This window comes from Halichoerus grypus, chromosome 4, assembly GCF_964656455.1.
Source record: "Halichoerus grypus chromosome 4, mHalGry1.hap1.1, whole genome shotgun sequence".
Taxonomy (NCBI): domain Eukaryota; kingdom Metazoa; phylum Chordata; class Mammalia; order Carnivora; family Phocidae; genus Halichoerus; species Halichoerus grypus.
In genome coordinates this window covers 29,350,656-29,374,523 of record NC_135715.1, presented here as the reverse complement: position 1 = coordinate 29,374,523, position 23,868 = coordinate 29,350,656, and the positions used below count along the sequence as shown (strand labels likewise).

At 40.7% G+C, this 23,868-nt stretch overlaps 1 protein-coding gene across 1 annotated transcript; it reads right to left on the bottom strand.

Moving 5' to 3' along the window:
• On the bottom strand, nt 1-22,320 carry EDNRB (endothelin receptor type B). The gene is made up of 8 exons (XM_036066933.2): nt 21,851-22,320; nt 20,516-21,051; nt 5,381-5,493; nt 5,042-5,246; nt 3,513-3,662; nt 3,012-3,145; nt 2,370-2,478; nt 1-888 (listed from the first exon to the last, which is right to left on the bottom strand). Exons 2-8 carry the CDS (start codon nt 20,999-21,001, stop codon nt 754-756), a joined length of 1,332 nt encoding a protein of 443 aa, XP_035922826.2. The 5' UTR covers nt 21,002-21,051; nt 21,851-22,320; the 3' UTR covers nt 1-753.
• Between the last annotated feature and the right edge of the window lie 1,548 nt (nt 22,321-23,868).

Below are 23,868 nucleotides of genomic sequence, written 5' to 3'. Positions count from 1 at the left end.
TGAAAGAACAAGAATGTTTTAATAATCCCCCCCAAATTGTAGGTAACATTTTCTCTGCAGAGTACATGAATGGGAGATTTCAAACAGTCTTTCGGGATAGCATTCCAAAGCTCCTCTCTCTTTCCCTTTGTGACATCTGATCTTCTCTGAATGTCGAAAGGTTAATGATTTTCAAAAACCTCAATCTCTCTTTCTGATACTACCTCCTGATCCTCCAAATAGGTGTCTAATGTCACCAAAATACACCAGCTAAACTGCTTTTACATTGTCCAACCAATGGTGTGACACCATGAATAAAAAAGGTCTTTCGAAGGATTTTATTTTTAAATTTTAAATTGAGTCATTTAAGCTTTATTTAAAAATTCCATTTTACAGTGACACCATTTTCCTTTATATCAGATTCACATTAATTTAAAAAATAAACTTCTTTAATAGGAATTCAGAGTGAGCTCAGCTTAAACGTAAGTGGGGCACGAGAATACTGGAAGCTATCAGGAGCTACGCTGAAGTGCTGATTGTAAAAAATTAAGTGCTTTCACGATGAGGCTTTCTTAATTCTCACTGCTTTTCTTCTCCGGCTGTAAACAGCTCACAGAATGCCATGTGTCACTGTGAGTGTTAAGAGAAGAATTACTCTTACATTCTTACATTGTTTTGTGCAAGCACACAGTTGTTTTGTTTGGCAAATGCCTCATTGTTTTAATGACTTCTGTCCAGAATAGAGAACATGGCATTAAGTGAATATGCCTTCTTTTAAGATGAGCTGTATTTATTACTGGAACGGAAGTTGTCATATCCGTGATCATTAGCTTTGAACTTCAAGCACGACTGCTTTTCCTCCAAGGACTGTTTTTCTTCAAATGACTGGCACCAGCAGCATAAGCACGACTGTCAAAGCAAAAGAACTCGTTATACATTCACGCCAGTGACACAGGGGTGGCTCTTCCTACTTTCTAGGGTTCTGACTTTCTTGGCATGATCAGGAGTTCTCGGCCTCTTTCTTTCCAGGCTCTCTTATTTTTCCCTTTAACAACATATAATCACGTAAGTCGTGTCTGGTAACTTTTTAAACTAGAAAATACAGAGAAAAAATGTCTATCGTGAAAACTCATCTTTTCATTAAGTTTAAAGGGGAAAGCCACTCAAGGCTTGATATTTACTCTTGATTACTTGAGGAATTCTCGTAATATTTGATAAATACATACGTCAAGACGTTTTCCGGTGCAAATAGAAATATTACACACATCAATAAGCACGACTGTATATGTGCATGTTTGTAGAAGGTTGTGTACGATTTATTTTAATAAAACTGTGCTGTGTGTACTATTCCATAGCCTGCTTTTTCTCACCTGATGGTGTCATAAACATCTTCCCACGTCAATGAACTTAGCATCACATTGCCGGTTTTTGTCAGCCGCACGTTACGCTCACGTGCCTTTTCAATATTGTCACACAATAAACTTATAGAGTATATAAATGTCTCAGTTTCGTTCATCCAAATTTCTTTTCTTGGATTTTTTTTAATCCAAAACTTTGTTCCTACTGTTTGCTTTCTGAGAATCTCTCTGTCTAAGAAAGTGGGAGGTCCATTGTTTTCTGTTCTATTAAATGAGAGAGTTGAACTTGATGAATGTTCTATTCTAGCTCTGCGATCCATGAGTCTATGAGTGGGCAAAGAATTTAAGACTGACTTAGTTTTACAAGGAAACTAAGTTCTTTCCAGGAATGAACTACCAGGGATAAATGGATCATGTCCATATCAGGGAAGGGGACCATTTCATTCATGTTAGATTGTTGAAGGAGTGAAGGAATGGATGGATGGATGGTACAATGCAAGCAGCCAAATCAAGAATAATGACACATATTCCACATCAAGTAGCGCATCTCTGTTATATGAGCAAGGTGGAAAAGAGGAGGTAAAACCTGAATTAAATGTCTTCATTTGACTTGCTATTCTCACGTCCAGATGAATATTATAACTAACTGAGTTATAATCCAAACCATGCTGCACAGTCCAAAACCTACCAAAAAAATGGTAACAGTGCATTTAATTCATGTTTAGCTCTTATTTTATCATATGATATCTGTCAGACATTAATGCATGTACTTTTTGCTAATTTTCTGAGCATTTCTATGAGTACCACTGATCGGTTGAGGCAGTAGGGAGTAGATGACGAGGATTTACAGGCAAAAATCAAGTACAGTGATTTAAATAGAACTCATATTTTTAAAAAAATCATCTGTGATGTAATGCAAGGGAAAACTGTGAAACAATTCACTAAATCTCTTTAGATAGAGGTATGAATAGTTTGGAAAAGTTATATTTGATGCTAGGTCAAAAAGAGGTTTTTATTTGGAAATACTCCTACCTTAAAGCAGTTTTTGAATCTTTTGCTCACCAAATACAGAGCTATAGGATTAATGCAGGAATTCAGGGAAGCCATGTTGATGCCGATGTAGTCCAAAACCAACAAAAAGCTGCAAAGAACGACCGAAAACATGTCTGTGAATAATACACTGCTTTATGCATGTATTCCTGACAAACTTGGGAAGAAAACTTCACAAACTTTTGTGAAGAAAAGAAATTATCCATATCCATAATTTTTGGCTTTATCACTGGTCTTTGCTAAGGATGACTCCTCTCTCTGTCTCTCTCTGCCATCCTGCCCCTCCGCCCATGCCCAGTTCTCTCTTTTACAATAAAATCTCATTTGGAAGTGCTGAGCTGGCTGCGAAGAAGGCTTTGCAAAGTGCAAAGGAGAATCGGAGCTGGTATTTCCAACTGTGGCGCCAGCTCATCATTTTAACAGCTCTGCCTCTCCATTCCCAGTGTTCTCACAAGTCCCCTTGATTCTTTCCTCTATAATAGGTGTGAAGATAAAAAATGTGAATCTTAATTGCTCCCTGAGGGCTAGCAAAATGGTACTCTCTCTGCCTACGGAAGGGATCGATGAAAAAAACCTTCTGTATGGCATTTACTTACAAAACTCTGTCTATTTTACCTTTCTTACCTCAAAAGTTCACATCTATTAGGATCATTCTGATCATAAAGCGTGAGCTTCAAAATCCTGCTGAGGTGAAGGGGGAGCCAGCATAGAGCGAAGACAAGGACCAGGCAAAAGACTGTTTTGGCCACTTCCCGTCTCTGGAATAAAGCCATAGCAAGAGACTAAATAGATGGTTCAGATAATCACAGCGGTCTCTCTTCCCAAACAGAACCTTTAATATTGTTTACAAAAAGTCACTGGTATTTGTAAAAATCCTGAACACTGAGCTTTAAGTTGAATAGTTAATATGAATTAGAACCAAAATGACTATAGATTCATGTATAAAAAGTAATGGCTCTTTCTAGATTCTTTTAGATTATGTAGAATAGAGTATCTCTAGATAGATATTCAAAAAATACCAGAAGCAAGAAAAAGGAAATATGCTCTAGTGTATAATAATTTTGGTTTTTCTTATTCATAATCATCATTGTAATCGTGAGTCAGCACATATTTCTGTTCTCTTACCTGCTTTAAGTGGTCATTTAGAGCAATCTGCATGCCACTTTTCTTTCTCAACATTTCACAGGTCATCAGGGTATAAAAAAAGGCAGTGATGGCCAATGGCAAGCAGAAATAGAAACTAAATAGCCACCAATCTTTATGTGTCTTGTAAAACTATGGAGAAAAGAGAATTGTATGATTAACATTCCTCTGTAAAAAAAAAATCTTATATGCCAAATGCTAAATTAAAAAAAAAAAACAGCCAACATACTCATCAAGGAATAATTATTCTAGAGTAGATCCATTTCATAAAGGCTATATAGAATCTTTCAGGCCACATCTACTGAACAAATAATTAAATACTTATACTAAATGAAACAAACTTTCCCTAAAGAGCATTTTAACTCTCTAAGGCAGTGTGCTGTAATTATGCATAAAAATTTAAGCAATTGAGGAGATTAAAATATACGGTATTCCAAATATGTTTGCCTTCACATAAGCAAATTATCCTTAATGCATTTGTGCAAAATACCACATCTGAATATGTGAAGACATCCTTGTGTTTAAGGGAAGCTTTCACTCTTTAACAAGTCTGTTTTCTGGAAAAAAATCGATGTGGAAAGGTCTATACAAACCATTTTGCTAAGAAGTGTATAAATCTAACTTACCAATTGGAAAATCAAAGCTGCTTATGACTTATGCCTTTTCTCTTATTCTATTTCTGCTCTTTTTTCTTTGTTTTTAAACTGTTGCTCCAGATATATCTTGTTGGAGCAGAATTTATGTAATCCATGCAGTACTTTTCCCTTTTAACTGATAAGAAACAAGAAGTCCGCAATCTCATTCTCAATTTCACATTAATGTCCCTCTTAATTCTTTTCATTACCATGATATATGCAATCCCTAAAGTTGTGTATGGTCTTCTTATACGTAAAATAGAAAATAATCCTGGGTGACACCTGGACCAAGTACATGAACTCCTCTTGACCCATTCTGGTGGGAAGAGTCTTTTACACTTAAATTAAGATCTGCCTACAAATACCAGCATTGCCATTTTCCCCCTATTTCCTGATTCAACATTCTTGAATAAGTGGCCAAGATGAAAAATTCTTTGCAATGGCGGCTCTCCCTTTAGAGAGAGGACAGGCTTGCCTTTCAGAATCCATCCACATCAGGGCATCTTCTACTTGATAATTCACTGAAACATCCAGTCCCTCTGATGACCGCTATGTTGTCTTATGCAGAACATGCAGTACTTGTCAGTCCTTCTGGGGGAGTTGAGTAGAGAAGCTATAAATCCAGATCGATTCTCTCACGTGAACTTGGTTTATCTGCATCCCTGGGCACTGGGGAATTCTTGCACAAGTAGTGACCTAGCTTCCTGCAGCATGGGTCATTAGTCACCCTTCGCCCCACAGTCCTGGGGCTTACACTCTTAATTCATGCCAAGGACAGTCATCAATCAATAGCTTCCCAAGAAGGGAGGATCAGGGGGGAACGTAGCTAAATATTTATAAGGCAAGAACAGAAAGGAAAGAAAAGGTAAAATTCACCTGCATGAAGGCTGTTTTCTGAGTAGGAGGAAGCAAGCAGATTCGCAGGTAACGTCCTTTGTAGTCAAAGGTTATCATATCAAAACCCACAGCTTCAGGGACAGCCAGAACCACGGAGACCACCCAAATTAAAACAATTTCTACTGCTGTCCATTTCGGAACCCCGATTCCTTTAATTCGACTCCAAGAGGCAACGGCTCGATATCTGAAGAACAAAACAGAATTATCTGTCAAGCTGGCAGAGCCTGTTTTATTGAATTACATAGTTTATTTTCTAAGTAACACAGCAATCACTCGTATAGTGTTCAGGATATAACTGGCTTAAATATACGCTTTTACCTGTCAATACTTAGGGCACATAGACTCAACACAGTGATGCCCACGGAGGCCTTCTGTATGAAAGGCACCAGCTTACACATCTCAACTCCAAAGGGCCAGTCCTCAGCAAGCAGCTGCATTGAGAAGACATGAAGGTCTGTTAGGGAGATAGCCACATAGTGCCTTCTGAACCGCATTACTTAGTGGACCATAATTAACATACGGAGTAAGATAAGCAATTCCAGTTCTTCTTCTTTTCCTCATGGACTACCCCTTTGAAAAGCACCAGTGTTCGATATATGGATCAGGAGCATGGTTGGGAATAATGAAAACGCAGCCAGTTCATGAGAATTTGTTATGCATACACAGTAGCTCAGGCTCAGGATCGCTACCATGGGGCCAACTGGGGTCAGTCTTGTAAGTTCCCCTTAGAAAACGGAGCCTGCTGCCCTGCAAACCGCTCTTATACAGTCACGGGGTCTCTCACATGCTCAGGTCATGGCCAAACCAAAATACAGACGATAAACGGTAATAACAGATAATAAACGTTCCTCAGCTGGGGAGACTAGTCTGCTCCTACGGAGAACAGTGTGTGCATTTGTATACTTATTCTTTACTGTAGTCAACTTGACGGCCCAGTAACTCAGCGGGAATAGTTACTCACTGCTCCTTGAACGCCCCAGACACACTCCTGCCTTCGGGCTTTACTCTAGGTGTCTCCTTATTCTGGAAGGCTCTTTCCCCACAGATCCACTCGGCGAACTCCCCTGCCTCCTTCAGGTTTTGCTCAAAGCTAATCTTTTCAACATGAGCTACTTTAACCACATTATTAGTACAGTACCCGGCCAGGCTCCCATCTCTCTTACCCTACTCCACTTTCCTTTTTATGTATAGCACTTATCAACAATTATTGCATGTATTATAACGTTTACTTGTTTGTTTTATTTCATTTTTGCTCTCTGGAATCCCTGGAGTTTCAGACAGAATAAGGCCTATGCAACTGCCTAATGTAGTTCCTGTCACGTAGCGGATGCTTAATATTCAAACCCCTAAAATATATAGGCACCGGCTCTACAGTGAGCAAAAAGACAGAGTTCTTGCTATTATACATATATTTCTCTTCGTCTGACTTCAGACTCTGCAACCATCTATTGTTAAGCTCAGTTATTTTCTTCCCTGGGACAACTGGGTGTGCCCCACACTGGTTAATGAATCACTTTAGGTAAACATCTGGATTGAGTGTTCATGAGGTTTTGAAAATAAAGAAAAGTTTTTCAAATTGATGTTTTTAAAAAATGTTTTAAAGAATAATCTTCCCAAAGTGAAAACTATTTTGAAACACAATTGAGTCTTTCCGTCCTTTCACTAGTGAGGGTCCCTTGTGGAGTTTGTCAAGCTGGGGGATTGTTTTATAATGGCACCAAAGGCTGAACTGTGTCTAGTATGAATATGACTTGGAGCCCCAGCATGAGATCAATTTCATTTCTAAGTTACCCTGACATGTAGGCCAGATGGTGGCAAACTTACCACAGATACGCTTAATCTAGGGTCCTGGAAATCGACAGGGCCAGGCAGAGGGTGGAGGGGGCCAGGTGTAGGAAAGTCATTGGTATCAGTCAGTAATAGAGAGTGGCGGGGTATGGGGCAAATCCCATCTAAAAGGAGAAGCTGCTAAAAACCATGACATGATTTTTGCCAAGAAATAAAAAAACAAAACAAAACAAAACAAAAAACTTCTTGATTTTAGTCAAAAAAGTTGGAATTTTTATATAAAACCTCATAATTATAAAAGGTGTCAATTAACTCATATTTTTAAAAAAACACTGTCATATAACATTGTCTTTTTTTTATTTTTTTATTATTATTTTTTTAAAGATTTTATTTATTTATCTGACGGAGAGAGACACAGTGAGAGCAGGAACACAAGCAGGGGGAGTGGGAGAGGGGGAAGCAGACTCCCGCAGAGCAGGGAGCCCGATGCGGGGCTCCATTCCAGGACCCTGAGATCATGACCTGAGCCGAAGGCAGGCACCCAACAACTGAGCCACCCAGGCGCCCCACATATAACATTGTCTTAACAAAAATATATCTGTGGGTCCGACTAGTCTCTACTTGTGACTTCTGGATTAATCAATTGATTCAGAATTCTGCTCATTCATTCATTCATTCATTCAATAAGCACTTATTGAGCATTCAATATATGCCAGACACCATTCTGAGTACAGGATGCATATCAATAAACCAGGCAAACTTCCTGCTCTCATAAAGCTTATAATCTAATGAGGGAGGTAGATTAAAAAAAAACAAACAAATATTCAACATGGTGTCACACAGGTATTGTCATCATATGAAGAAAGTATGGTGGGATTTTAAGTAATTTCTTGATAGGCTTCTCAGCAAGGTCTTTCTGAAGAGGCACCATGTAAGGGACCGGACTAAAATAAGAAAGTAAGCCATGCAAAGAGCATTCTGGACAAAGGAAAGAGCAAGTGCAAAGGTCCTGGGGTAAAAATAAGTAAATAAGCCTAGTGGGCTGAAAGGACAGGAAGAAGGCTATCAAGGCTATAGTGGCTAGGAGATGAAGTTGTAGAAGGAGGAGTTGGAATAATTTTTTAAGGTAATACATTGCAAGCTTTTCAACAGGGAAATGGCACGGTCTTATTTATGTTTTTAAAAAGATCAGTGTGGCTGCTCAATGTGGAATAGAATGTGGGGTCAAGCCGGAGCTTGTGGTGACCGGGGGCTGAATAGAATGGGTTATAGACGAAATATATTTTGAAGGTAGAGCCAGCAGGACTTGTTATGGGTTGGATATAAGATATGCGGAGTCAGGAAATTTTAAGAGGTTTGTCATATGAATGGTGGGACCATTTACTGAAATGGGGGAAGACTCAGGATACCTCAGGTCTGAACCAGCTATGAACTGCCAATTGCCCTTGGAAACATAAGAATAAAAAGTTTCCAACCAGTTCCAAGGACTCCACCAGACCAGCTTGCTATAAATTAACCAGACAATATTCTTTCTAATAATTCTGATTATCCTTAGATGAATTGGGGGAAAAAAAAGGAAGAAAAAAAACTGACACTTATATGGCACTTGTGATGGGTTTTCTAAGCACTTTACACATACAGTATCACTGAAATCTCCAAAGGAATCCTGTAAGATAGTACTATTGGTGCACATTTTATAGATAAGAAAACTGAGGCACTTAGGGGTTTATTAACATGTTGTGTTGATTTTCAATATGTCCACAAATTCTCGGCTACTCCTCCCTTCAAAGGGTGAAGCCTCATTTCCCTTCCCTCAGAGATGTGGGTTGGCTTTAATAATTTGCTTTTAGTGAACAAAATGTGGCCAAAAGGATGAGGTGTGATGTCTGAGACTAGTTCACAAAAGGCCTGTGGCTTCTTCCTTGCAGTCTGGTGGATCCCTCATTCTCGGGGAGACCAGCTGCCATATCAGGAGGGCACTCAAGCCCCTTTATGGACAGGCCACCACGGTGAGGAACTGGGGCTTCCTGAAAATGACTGGCACCAATGTGTCAGGTGTATGAATGAGAGAATCCTCCAGCTTTAGGCAAATCTTCAGAAAACTGCAGCACTTGGGAAATATCTTAACTGCACCCTCATGAGAGAGAGACTCTGAGCCAGAACCACCCACTCTGGTTCCTGAATTCTAGACCCACAGACAAAGTGTGAGATAATAAATGTGTATTGTTTCAAGCCACTAAGTTTCGAGGTTATTTGCTTTATCTCATTAGACAAGTAATATACTTGGTTTACTTGGTTTATTACTCACATGGTTACTTGTCCTTGTAACTTGGTTTATTACTCACTTAAGTAACAGATGCACATGTGAACCCATACGGTCTGGTTCTAGAGTCTATATAGTGTTTTGCAGAAACTGACCATAGGAAAAAAAGATGGTTTAGACTTAAATCAAGATTAGTATTTGTAAACCCATAGTTATGTGTCAATGGTAAAATATCTAGACGCAGAATAAAATTTCTCCTAATCCTCTAGCTATTTTATTTCTTTAGAATATTTTTATATTTTTAAAATTAAAAAAATGTTTTAAAGATTTTACTTATTTATTTGACACAGAAAGAGAGAGAAAGAGAGTGAAAGAGCACAAGCAGGGAGAGTAGCAGAGGGAGAGGGAGAAGCAGGCTCCCCACTGAGCAGGGAGCCCAACGTGGGGCTCGGGCTCGATCCCAGGACCCTGGGATCATGACCGAAGCCAAAGGCAGACGCTTAACCGACTGAGCCATCCAGGCGCCCTCACCTAGCTATTTTATTCATATAATATCCAAAACTTAGGAAATTATCAAATATCTTATTGTTTCAAATCATATCCAAATATGCAAATATTAGTATCACATAGGATTCAGATGAATCAAGGTGAATGAGTGTTCAGGCCGCTGAAGGGAAAGAAGTCTGGCCAATGGAAATGAGCTCTGCACTGAATCCCGGCCCTGTTTTGAGGTTACTATTGTTTTTGGCTCAACCTAGAAATTAGATGATTGCTCTTCATACCACTGGGAGGCCTGCAGCCCAACCTCTGACCCAAGTTATCACAGGGCACAGGGAAACACAAACTGAAAATTGTAACTATTCTCTTCAAGTTCAACACAGAGATAGTCAGAAACCTAATCATAACTGAGGGATTACAATTTTCTAATCTACCCTTCCAAAGGGAAAGGAACTGCAAACTAGGGAGTATTAATTAACTTTCATCAGCTTTCAGTTTTTCAGACTTTCAATTCAGGCCTGAATGCTGCTGGTCCTGAGAGGCCACAAAAGATGAGAGACAAAGTGCAGGCTGTCACTTCTATTGTTTCATAATGAGAAGGGTGACTGTGGCAACCCCCGCCTCTCTCCAATCAGAAGGCGTTGTCGAGATGCTGAGGAGGCAGACACCCAGTCACAGAAACCAGGCCCACTACTGATGCTCATCTCGGTCTTAATGTCTTCCAGTAAGTCTTGGGCAATCTAGTGCTGGGAGCTTATTTAAAATGCAAAGACATCAACCTCTTGTTTAGAGGTAAACAAAACCCTGAGTGAAGGTGAGAGAAAAGCTACTTAAGTTTAAAAACAAAAATCACTCTCAACCAAAATGCCATCTTTACATTTTGGTGAAAGAATGTTCTTAGAGATTTTTATGATAACTGGAAATTAATTATTTCACTATTTGTTGACAAAAATCATGACATCCAACACCTAATTTGAAGTCCAACAACATAGCTTTCATTTTTGTAGGGGAAATTGATGCTCTTTATTGCAAGAGGAAGCAATTCGAACTCTAAACCCAGCAATAATACACTCTTATTCCTTATGCTTAGGTTTTTTTTTTTTGAGACTTTACCCCATTCAATTAGAAAACCTAAGGGCAAGATCTGAATACCAGACACAAATCAAGCACATAATCAAACAGGTCTCCCTAACTGCAAAGTCAATGTTAGAGTTCTGTATTGTTTCGAGGTCCCTGTCACATGAATTAAATTTTTAGCTCCTGCTTAAAATTAAGTTTGAATACATATTACCTACCATTTATTAAATGTGAGCCAGTTAGAAAATACTCCCATTAACTGTTACTGGTTTTCACATCATGATGGCTCATCGAAAGAAGAGCTTTTGTTACTGTTAGGTCCTATAGCAATGTGGTGTCCATTTGACAAATGAGAGACCACGCTTGTGCTGATCCCTTTCCCCTACAGCTTATACTGCTTCTCTAGAACATTTCTTTTGTATGAATAAAAACAAATAATCAACACTAGATTTAAAAAAAGACGTGATCATACTGATTATAAGGTTTCTACTCAAAGATGACCATGAGTTCATTACTTTATGTTGGAAGAGCTGTTTGAGAAAGATAAAAGGCCATAGCATCCAAATACATTATTTTTATATTACATTTAAAAGTTATTTTTATATTATGGAGTTTTTTTCTTAATTTCTAAAAGGATAGATTGCTTGAACAGGAAATAAATATCCTTTCTTTATAAGTATTGTTGAGTCCTACAAAGTCTCTCCAACTGGGGGATTTACATTTTTCATTTCTCTTTTTAATTAAAAATTACATTCTTGAGAAGTTAAATGGAAAAAAACCCTGTTAATACATACCAATGTTAATGCCCAAAGGAATCAAGCCCCATAAAGTCAGGAAATTCGGAAGTTAACCGTCTCGCACTAATAAATGTTCAATCGCCTCATTAACCATATATATACACTATTTTCTTTTTCTATTTTTTTTTACTTAAGACTATATACTGAGCTTTAACTGTTTATTTGTTTCAGAATATTCTGTAACATTTATAATGTCCAGCATAGTGCCTGGCACCCACAGTGGTCACTCATTAAAAGCTTGTTAATTAGCAGTGAATGAGCACGTGGAGGGATGAAAAGAATGAATGCGATCGTAAGGCAGAAATCTTGTGATTAAAATTTTTGTCATGAACTTTCAGTTCTCACATTTGAAGCAAATTCTTTAGAGAACGGAGATGGCTATGCATTTATTTTTTTGTATCGTCTAGTTCAGGCCCTTCCTTCCTCCTTCCAGATCAGGTCTTCCTGACACATGAAGCCAGGGTCCTGAGGGATAGAGGGTGACGGCTGGCTCTTCTCTTTTTGGAGTTCTGCCTTCCAAGCAGGCTAGAAAAGGTGAAAAGCAAAAATTCCTCTCTGTCCTCTCCTACTCAAAGCTGCCAGGGAAATGACTGACATAAAACAAACCTACTGTTTCTCACCATCTCATGGGACCCTATGAGGAGCGTGAGTTGTAAATTTGGTGGAGATGGATGCCCTAAGCATGGAGATGCTGTAGGAGATGATCGTTTCAGAGGCTGGGTGAGCCACGTATTAACACCAACCAGGGTTACTTGGCCAGATTGCTGTGATGAGCTGTGAACATTTCCTTCAAATGGCTGGTATTATAGAAATGTTTTTACAATAAGAGTCAAGAGAGGTAAAGAATGGAGCAGTTGTGTTTCACAACTTTGGGAAAGGGTGTATTTTTCTGTTTTATCTCTGTTTCCTGGAGCAGATAAGAGTTTTTCCTGCATTCGAACTGGCTTTTTAAAGATAGAGCACCCTCATTCAAGGATTTCCATTTCTTTTTAAAAATCACATATAGGGACAGAATTTAAAGTAAGCTGATGGTCAAGTACATAGAAAATATTATTTTGACATACGGTGTACCCATGCCCTTGGGGACAAATATCAATTACAAGTTCCATCCTGCATCCATTAAAACACACTTAATCACTTAAGGATTAGGTCGTGTGAATTAGAAATATGTGGTCAGCAATAATGCCAGCTTATCCCCCAGGGGTGACACTGAAACAGACCACAATGTGAACAGTGCCCCCTGGAGTTGTGTGAGACAGAGACTCTGTCTCCGGGAATCTGTTGCAGGCACACCCCAAAACAGGGGGTGTTTCCTGCTCTGGAAACACTCCTATGACTTGCTGAAATGGAATGATGACTCCATGAAGATGAATTAAGTTTCTTGAAACAAAATCTCCAGGAGAAGCAAAGAGATAGAGAAAAAGATCAAAAATAAATGTCTTAGGAGAAATTTAAGTTCACTTTAAATATATTTTCCTACTAGTGTTACAATGAAATCTATTTCGAAGTCTATAACAGGCCAATGAAATCTATTTCCAAGTCTATAACAGTCTATAACAACTCTCCTATTATCTGAACTTAAAAGCATATCCATATTTTGTGCTTAAAAACTCCCTGACACATTACACATTCTGAAGAATTCAACAAAGAGCATTAAGAAATGCTCTTTCCAAACCGAGCATATTAGTAGATTCACTTATCTGAACTGTATCCTCTAAGATCACTATGACACTTGAAGAAGCACGAATTACAACTTGATGGTCTCATGGCTCAGAAAGAGACTTGCAAACTTTGTGAAGTCCACAAACCTTATTAAATCATTTCACATCTTAAACCGAATTCTGTCCAGACACTATCTTAGGGGACACTGGTAAGCTACGATGAGAAGACATTTGATTACTATGGAATCTAAAAGCCCTTTAAAATAATTTGAAAACACTGAGCGAGGGGGGAAGAAGATATGTACAATGTAAACATCCAGAAAATAGTTTTCTTCCTTTCTGGAAACTACAATGGAGCTAAAGAGGAAAGAAGTAGAGAGAGGACACAAGTCAGGGGGCACAGGTATGGCTGAGAGTCTTGGGGACAGAGAACGGCAGAGAATTGTGTCAGTCCACTTTGCTAATACATTTCTGACTCAAGCATGAGCCTCTTTCTCTCTCTGGTACCACCACACTTTGGCTGTTTTCTTATTCGTTTACATTTTCACCAGAGAGTCTACAGGAAAAGAGCAATAATCAATCTCTAAGATAAAAGCACTGGGAAGAACAGAAGTCTAAAATGAGAGAACTTGTTGGCTAAGGTATACCCAACACACCACACTCAGCTATTTCCAAAACATAATCAACCTCGTCTTAACTCTGTAAAGTCTTGAAAGAGAATGTTTCACATCATAAATTATATCTTGAATCTTATTTCAACTCAGGCTCTATCTGTCAACACCCTTTAAAGCACTTAATCATTTATTAGCATTTGGCATGTTTCTCTAAAACTAATCAACTATAAAACATATTAGCCACACAGAGATAACCTTATATGGTTTTTCTTTGAGAAATGAAGAACATGGCTCCCCAGCCTTGAAACAACAGGGTTTTGGCTCTGTCATCCTCTTGTATAGCTATGGAAATATCTTCAATCTTGACCAACTCATTTAAAGTCAGTAAAGAAAAGATGTAAAGCCTTTGATAGATAAGTCTTCGTGTATTAAAAGAAACATTGCCTTGATATTTTAAGAGGCTTGGATTTATGGAGTGACCAAGTGGCAGATCAAAGGTAAATACAAGAAGTACCATAAAGTTAACCTAGGGAACTTTCATTGCCCAAGGCCACGAGTTTGCCAATCATTTTGTCACAGGAATCCACGTGTGGAGCAATGGATTGGGAATATGAAATCTTGAGGTCCTGGGTTATTTGAATTATGCTATTGACCTATTATTTAATTATGACTAATGTCCTCATATAAGAACAGGAGCAAACTTCCTCCTTTTTTCATCTGAGCAGTTATAAAAAATATGATTAGAAAAGTCCACTGTCCTTACATTTTATGTATAACATCTTTTGTCAACAAGCATCTGCCTGGTATTGAGAGTTGCAGGCACTATGCTAGGTGGGTGTTGGGCTATTAGTTTTATTTGTCAGTTGATTCTAGGTCATTCAGAGCTAATAGTCTAACTCTTGATTAGTACTTTTAAAAAACTTATACTTTAAATGTGTTTAATTGGTGCTCCTTAAATTTTCTTTGCGTTAGGTAAATGAATCTCAAGGTATCTAGGTTCTGCTTTGGGTTCAAAGAACTTCTGCTACTAGAGCATCTCTAAATATTACTAAGGGCGCCTGGGTGGCTCAGTCGTTAAGAGTCTGCCTTCGGCTCAGGTCGTGATCCCAGATTCCTGGGATCGAGCCCCGCATCGGGCTCCCTGCTCGGCGGGAAGCCTGCTTCTCCCTCTCCCACTCCCCCTGCTTGTGTTCCCCTCTCTCACTGTGTCTCTCTCTGTCAAATAAATAAATAAAATCTTTAAAAAAAAAATATTACTAAAATTTCAGTAAAATATCTCAGTTACTTAGCTGGGGATGGGAAGAGTGTTATTATCTTGGAAGAAATCAGACTCCCTATCCAATGATACTTTTACTTCATGTATTGTTCTATGTGCATAAACCCCCACTTATTGACCAGAAAATTATAATTTCAAAAGTTAAATTTGATGGTGTTCAATTGACTTTGACTTCTAACTGTGAAACTAGTCAATTACACACAAACTTGTTAAGTACTAGAAGTAGTCTAAGACTGGAAGTGAGAAAGGTAAGTTTGTTCAGAAAGATAGTGTCACAAGCAGGAAATGTCTGTTTACCTGTCAAGGTCACTTCACTCAAAACTCATTTGTGGATTCAGTGAAGCAATTCCACATTTTTACATGCCAGCATTTAAATGTTCGGTGTACCCTACTTTAACTAGTTAAACATTAAAGATCAGCAATTTTGCCTCTCAGAGTTACGAAGGCAGGCCCTTTGCTTCTAATAGTAGCCTACAAAATCTTAACAGCAAAGCCATCCAATGGCACTCCACCACCACTGGACAGCTGATTAAATGTGGATCTTTATCAAACTAATGTTCTTATCGGTTACTGTCTTACAGTTCACAAGCAGATTTGTTTGCAAATGCAGTTTGCTTACACATAAAGGAAGTTATATTTGAGAATTAACTGTATTAACTCAGTTACCCATGCAAATATAGCACAGACTGAAATTGTTAAGTAAAATCCAGAGATAACTTAAAAACTTATTATTTGCCCAAGAATTTTTAATTGCTTGAGAAGTTCAAAGAAGTTAAATAAATTTTAGCTTCAACTTGCAACCAAGCTTTGTTAAATATCACCGCTAAACCAAACCAAGCCAAACCAACCAACCAACCACCAACTAACCAAGCAACCAACCAACATAAAACCTTCACAGCATCCAGAAGTACGCCTAGCTCTTTTGCTTTTTACACAGCTTTGACAACTTTGACATCAGTGCTACTACCACTTAGTAGTTAGACAGATTCTCACAGGCAACAGACATTTAGGTTACCGCATTCTTTGCAGTCTATGCAGGAAGGACACGATTAGCTTGTGAATAAGGAGAGATTCATCCTCCCATCAGATACTTATAAGTCCTGGCTTTTAGTTCAAGTATAGATATAGACCATGCACATGTTGGCATGGTGATCCATGTATATATTAGAGATAGACATTAATACATGTATATCTGTATGGAGAAGTTACATAAAATAGTGATTCAAACTAAGAGGACCATAATAACTTTGGGGCACAATATACAAATATCTATCAAAATCACAAATGCATATATCCTTTGATTCAGGAATTCTAGTTTAGAAATTTATCCTGCAGATATAGTCACACATGCGTGCAAAGCCATTTATATGAATATATTATTTGCAGTCACGTTTATAATGGCAAAAGCTGAAAAAAAAACCTCAAAATGTTCATTCTTATTCATACACACACACATTCTAGTAACATTTATTCTTTGCTTACTATGTGCCAGGCACTGTGCCAAATGATATTCACCTGTCCATTTGTATATGTATATATGTGTTAAATATACATATATACTTTTAAATGTCCTCTTTGAACGACTGCATTTTTCATTTTCATCTGGACGGCCTGACGTATCATAGCGTGTTAGAGCCCTACCATGTGCTGCCGAGAAGGGTAAGCCAGGCTCTTCTTTTCAGCATATTTAGGTGAATATGTGAAGCACTTCAACAGCTTCTCTCTGCTGGGTGTCTTAAGACACCTCTCTGGACTTTGTCAGAGGATTTCCTCTCTGACACAAGAGACCTGGTGAGAGGACTGACTCTACCAGGGAGTTTCCATAGACCCAGTGCCTTGAGGGAGTCAAGGCAGAACAGATCTATAGCCTGAGGTTTGTCAGCATCTCACAGCAGCCCCTCCCTGTGAAGTTCTGTCTCAATTTCCAGCAGTAGCAAAGACTATAACATTTTGGGGTTTGCCAACTTTTTTGAACACTGGATTTACTGAATTCCAGATTAATGTAATAGATTCACACGGACGTTTCTGGTCCCTTGGGTGTGCCAACAGATGGGATGGGTGGGTTCTATGAACCCCTCAGAGTTTTGTGAATGTTGTGTGTGTGTGTTTATGATAAGAATGAAAATTTGTTTATGTTTTATATATAGATATATAAAATTAATATGCCATATTAATTATAATATATATATATAAATTTTATATAGTATATACAACAAACTGGATTCTGAAAGAGAATTGTAAAACCCCACAGAAACAAAATGAGAAATCACTGGTTTAGAGATTCAAGTCTCCCACTTTAGGATAAATTGAAATGGCCCTCATAATTCACTTAAGTTACTTTGTGTTAAGTATCATGCCTGACTATGCTGAAATTCTAAATGCATTTTTAAAAACTTACTTATATGTTATCACAGTTATTTAGGGGAATAAATGGCTTTTAACTAGTCTGAATTGGGTGTTTGGTAAATAAATCTTCTGGAATAACAAACAGCGATATTATCCATATTATATATTGCAGAACATCTGAAAAGGATTTCAGGAGCTAGAAATCTTCAAATGGGGTCGCCTGCGTGGCTCAGACGGTTAAGAGTCTGCCTTCGGCTTAGGTCATGATCCCAGGGTTCTGGGATGGAGCCCCGCATTGGGCTCCCTGCCCAGTGGGGAGTCTGCTTCTCTCTGCCTCTCTGCCCCTCTCCCACTGCCCTTCTCCCCACTCATGCTCTCTCTCAAATAAATAAATAAATCTTGAAAAAAAAGAAATCTTCAAATGACTCAGATTAGAATTGAAAACATTTGCCACGTATCTTATTGTGTGTTAGTGTATCATATAATTCCACCAGTGCACTCAAATGAGGTTCTAACAATACTCCATGCAGGAGAAGGGCATGCTGGGTCTGAGTTCACTCAGTGCAGAGGGACAGGGAGGACCACAGTTTCTAGGACCAGATGGATGCATTGGAGCTCTAGTTTCATCACTATCCAGTGGTGTGACATTGGGCAAGTTACTTCTTCACCTCTCTAACACGTAGTTTTCCCATAAAACGGGGATGACATAGGATTTCTTGCAGTGATTTAGTGAAATAAACCAAGAACCTGTGCATAATAGATGGCATCCATTATTATTATATTATGCTTCAAGTGACACAGGTTTATGCCACTATAAAAATAAACCAACGGCTCCCATGTAAGATTCCATGTTGGCAAACCTGGCAATGGGACTTTATCCCTTGTGATGGATTTGTTTATGACCAACATAGATGACTAGATGGCCAGATTTGTAATGACTCATTAGTCTGTTTACTTCAGAAGTAAAAACACAGCTTTAGCAGACTGAATGGCTTCAGGCAAAATGATGTAATTTCCTAGGCAAATCATAAAGAAAATTGAAATGGAAGTAAAAGCTATGTGCCCCCCTGGGAGTCAGATATCCTCAGGTTGATCGAGTGTAATCATTTGACCAGATAGACAAAGTAAGATGGTCCTGGAAGAGCTGATTTCAACCGGCCTAGAAGCAACCCATCTACAAGAAAATGTCCTCAACCCCATCTTCCATACAGCACTTCAGCTGCTGGCTGACTTAAGGTCTCAGACTGAGTTGGACATGTGGGGTTTTCTGAGACCTCCCCAGAGAGAACTTTCACAAAATTCTCTGCAAGCCTAGCAAACCTAGATGGCAATCTCCCTTTTCAGAGGGCTCTTCTTGTGCTTATTTAAAAATTTCTCAATACCTTGTACTCTATAGTTTCTCAAGTTAGTTTTGATGAATTGAATTGGAATCCTTTGCCAAATTGGAATGGTAAGACTTGGTCTGTGGGACTCCCTAAAGAAGTAAGTGCATCACTTCTGGCTCTAATAGAACTGTCACTGCATTTAAGGGACCCATTTCAGACTGTGCCTCTCCCAGGAAACACTCAGACTTCAGAAGAACCAGTTACCATGCAGATTTTAGGATTTCTTCTATTTATCTACCATTTGTGGGAGTGTTTCCTTCTAGAGCCTGGCTCTTAATTCGAATTCTATTTCTAAACTTCAGAAATTGCTAAAATTCCCTTAAAGAATGGTTATTTGGATTAGGACTTAAAGGCATGCCTTATGGTGACTCCTTCTCAACAAAGATCTTGAGTTCTCCTCCCGCCCCCGCTGCCACCAATGATGCTTTTCTAGCCCTCCATGCCATATTTTCCCCTTGTACTGAGCCCTGGACTACCTTCAGGCAAATTCGCAAAGCACATTCCCATTCCTTTACACTTTGGTTCTGTTCTTCTGTGTGATATTCCTATTACTGAGCATGATGGGTAAGCAGTTTTACATACTTGCATGGGCCTTTAAAATCTTCTGTTGGGCCTTTAAAATATTCTGGTTCTTTCACTTAGGCTATTTTTCTTAGCACCACAAAACCCCAGTAAGTGGGCACTAACAGCCTCATTGCAGGATTGAGGAACCTGAGACCCAGCGACGTTGGGATGTGTCTAGAGTTCTAAAGCAACCTGGAGTCAAATAGTGTGGGGGTTTAGGTCCTGCCCTAGCTCTCCCTGCTGTTTCCTCCGATGCCCGTGGTAATCGCAGTAATGTTAGCTACTGAAATCCTTAGAGATTTTGCGTTGAGCCCCCTTTGGTTTGTTCACAAGGTAATCGATGAGGGTACAACTTGCACTCTGGACTTGATAGATTTGGGCTTGATTCCCACCTCCATCTCTTACTAACTGTGAGACCTTGAACATCTTATCAGTCATCTGTAAAATGGTGAAATACCTACTTCTGGGTTGTCAAAAGTAGTAAAGGGAAGTAACCTATCCATTTCAGTGGGCCCACTGTAGACCTGCAATCAAGAGACGGTACACTACAGTCATTCACAGCAGGGGGACTGTGTTGGTGTACTCACTTGTCTGGCTCTCTTGCTTCTAGCCCATTTGTTTCCTAAAAACCCATTCCATCCCCTCTACTTTCAGGGCCCTCCCCAAAAATGCTTCCCAAGGTTAATGTGCATATGAATCACCTAGATATCTTAAGATGCAGATTCTGCTTTTCTAAGTCTGGACTGCACTTGCAGTTGTAACAGGCTCTCTGGTGATATCAATCCTGCCAATCCACGGACCACACCTTTGCAGAGAGAATGGACCCGGTGAGCTGGGCTTAGGGACTAGGTACTTCAGGACCAGTGGTTCTCAAGCTTTACAGTTCATCATCATCACATGAAGAGCTTGTTAAAATACAGACTACTGCACTCCATCCCAGAGTTTCTGAATCAGCAGGTCGGAGGTGGGGCCATAAAATATCATTTCTAACAAGTTCCCCAGTGATGCTGATCCTGCTGCTCTGAGGACTACACTTGATCGAGGCTTAGCCTAAGGTTACTAAAGACCAGTAGGGAATTTATTTCCCGTGATAACTGACTTTAGGAGGCGATGGATCTTCTTGAGTAAGCGTTGCATCTCCCTCCTCCTAACTAGGCACCCTCCCGTCGATATTAACCCTTTACCTTGTAGACAGTGATGGGGATGTCAATGATGATGTGCAGCAGGTCTCCCAGAGCCAGGCTGGCTATCAAGATATTAGGGCCGTTTCGCATGCACTTGTTCTTGTAAATGATTCTCAGCAGTGTGGAGTTTCCGATGATGCCCAGCACGAACACCAGACAGGACACCACCGTGTTGATATACTTGAAAGTCTCCTTGATCTCGGTGGATTTTTCGCAGGGGGGAGGGGAGAAGGTGCGTGGCGGGGCTCCAGGTGTTCTCCCTGCTTTAGGCATCTGCGGCGGTGCAGAAGACCATTGCACACTGGCGTTGGAACCCCTGGGCCAGGAAACCTCAGTGGGGGGCGTCGTTATGTCTCCGGACCCCAGAAGTGGCAGAGTGGCCCCGGCCGGCGGGAATCCCCTCTCTTCTCCCTGGACCCCCGCCACGCCGCAGGCGAGGATCAACGCCACCAGGGCGCGTCCGCGCCAACTTAGCAGAGGCTGCATGCTGCTGCCTGCTCCAGTGGGCGTCGGGTGGCTGCTCTGCAGCTTGGAGTCTGGAGACCAGCAAGAGAAGAAAGGCAGGACGCTTGGGTCAGCTACCCCAGCCACGCCCCTGCAAACCCGCTCCGGCAGAGCGCAGCCGCGCGGCTACTACCCGCGAGCAAATGTAACTCAAGTTTGCGCGCCAGTGCTGCACTGGTGCGCGTGACCCTCCTGCGCCCGTCCACTGCCCTTCCCGATCCAGCTTCCCCCGTGTTTTTTTTCTCCCTGGCGTTCCCCGGGGGGATAAGTGACTCGCAGTGGGGCGGGGCATTCTGGAAGGGGTGTGCCAGGGCGAGAAGGATGGGTGCCCAAGGCAGAGCTCTGAGTTCCTTGGTGTGCCCCGAGGAAACACGTACGTTCTGACTAGACACGCGTGGGAATTGGGAAATCAAGGCAGCTAGAGGCCAAGGGCATATGCCAATCTCTGCATTTTGCTCCGCAGGGAACGCGGATACCCGGTGTCTGAACGCCAAGACTCCTCCGGGCGGATGAAAGCCGCTACTTCCCAGCTGCCTGCGCTCGGAATGCCCCGGAGCCCCCCGGAGAGCACCGGCTGACTGGCACTTCGCAACTCGTCCGACTTGGGGGAGTCTCAGCATTAAGTCGGAAGCCTCTGTCCCCTTTAAGTGGCTTCTGACTCTCATGCGCTCTCCTTTACTCCAACAACACAATTCATTGTATTTTATACATCTTTTCTTTTTTATTAGATTAAAAAATATATATATATATCCGCAACTACTAACCCGACCTGAGGCCCCAGGACAAGGTTCAATCACTGATTTTAATTCCACACCAAGCCGGAGTGTTTACCTCGCGAACCGGGAGCACCAGGCGCAGAGCGACGAGCGGGGACCTCCTTCCCGGGAAGCTCTGCTCGCAGCTCGCCTCCAGCCGGCTCCGGGGGCCAGCACGCCTCCCTTCAGCCGCGGGCGGGTCTGGCTCTGACGAAACGCTGAGGGAATGCCAGAGCAAGTAGCCTCCGCAGCTTGCTCGGTCGGGGTCTTTGCTGTCCCTAGACAAGTACTTTTATTCATTCGTCCCTTCGCCATCAATCACCGCCAGACTCCTCCCGCGCCTTCCGACCGCTCTGCAACCTTTCCCCCTGGGCGATGCCTGGACAGCATCCGCAGGAGCTGCCCGCTGGAGAGGGCAGTCCCCGGCCAGGGACGCGTCCCGAGGGCCTGTTGGTTGTCGGAGTTCTGAGTTCTTCAAACGACCTGCCTAAACCAAGGGCAAGTTTTCACGCAGCCGGAGAGACGCGCGGGGCCTCCAGACCCGAACAGGGTTCTGTATTTAAGTTAACCTGGACTCTTCATGAGGAGTGTGACTTTGCTTTCCATTAAGTACCCCGCGGGGATATATCGGCCTGGTTGATTTGGGGGGCCCTGCTCTTTGCTGTTTTTGATTTGCCCGCAAATTTCAAGTCCACGTTGCTCCCAGCACAGAAGAGCACGATTCTTTCTTCTCCAGCTCTATCACTGCCCTAGGAGAGGACTAAAATCCCTCCTTCATTTCTTCTAGCTGCTGCAATTCTCCTTTCTTCCTGCTAGTCCTCAAGTGTTTTGTCAGGCCATCTCTGGGTTTTTTTATACTGTCCAGGGATTTGATACCCATAGGGGACATATAAATAATCAGAAAGCTGCCGTTCACATTCAAGGTGGTATTTCAGCAATAAAATAAATTCTTCCTATCCATTCTTGAACTCAGTTTTTATGGGGTAGAGAGAAACAATGGTGACTGGCAGTTTTACCCAAAGATTGTCTAAAACAGGTCAGATTCAGGCTGTGCAGTGCACACTGGATATTACTCTGCTGTCCTCCACTCCACTAAATCCCTATTCTGTCTGTAAAATTTCATGCTCAGGAGGAACCATCCCATGTGGTAATTCACCTAGAGACTAGGGGGCTCATTCTTGGCTTCATGGCCAATTAATAGCATAGATGGGACAAGAGTCTGAGAGTTTTGTCTCCTATGCAATGTTTCCTGGGAAAGTGGAAGTAGAATGTTAATTTCTATTTAAAAAGGTGAACTTTAAGTGTGAAATATGGTCTAAAGAACATAATGAAAGCGTAAGGCTAAAGGAATGAGAAATGTGGTCTAGGGCTGTGAGTGCTAATTCCAAATCAGGCTATTTTGGGTGTAGTACTCATCCTCCCTGTCTGGGAATAAACAAGGTCAGCATTCAATTGCTTCATAGCTAAGTAAAAATATAAAGTGTTATGTGAATAAGGAATCATATAGATGCATTTGGAGTATGACTATTTTGCTGCTTGGGATTTGCCCTTCTTACACAGGACTCTCCTCATACATCATGCATGGAGCCCCTGCTGATGAGGCCCCTTTCATTCTCCCATCTTCACCACCACCTTCATTCACATTTGGTGCACCCAGTCCTGGATGTCTAGGCACACCTCAGAGATCTTGCAGGTTCGGTTCCATACCGCTGCAATAAAGCAAATACCCCAATAATGTGAGCCAAATGAATTTTTTAGTTTTCCAGTGCATATAAAAGTTATGTTTATACTATAGTTTATGAAGTGTGTAATAGTGTTACGTAAAAAAACAAAACAAAACAGTGTATATACCCTAACTTAAAAATACCTTATTGCTAAAAATGCTAATCATCCCTGGAGCTTTTAGCAAATAGTAATCTTTTTACTGGTGGAGATGTTGATGGCTAATAGACTTATCAGGATGGCAGCTGATGAAGGCTGGGGCAGCCGAGGCAATTTTTTAAAATAAGATAACAGTGAATTTTGTCACATCACTTGGCTCTTCCTTTCACGAGCGATTTTTCAACAGCATGTGATGCTGTTTGATAACATTTT

Coding starts and splice junctions, on each gene's coding strand:
- EDNRB (XM_036066933.2), bottom strand. CDS start 21,001: ATGCAGCCTCTGCTAAGTTGGCGCGGACGCGCCCTGGTGGCGTTGATC. Junction 5,494..20,515: donor TCCCCATCACTGTCTACAAG/GTAAAGGGTTAA, acceptor TTCTCAATGCAG/CTGCTTGCTGAGGACTGGCC. Junction 3,663..5,041: donor AGAAAACAGCCTTCATGCAG/GTGAATTTTACC, acceptor TTTTCTCCATAG/TTTTACAAGACACATAAAGA.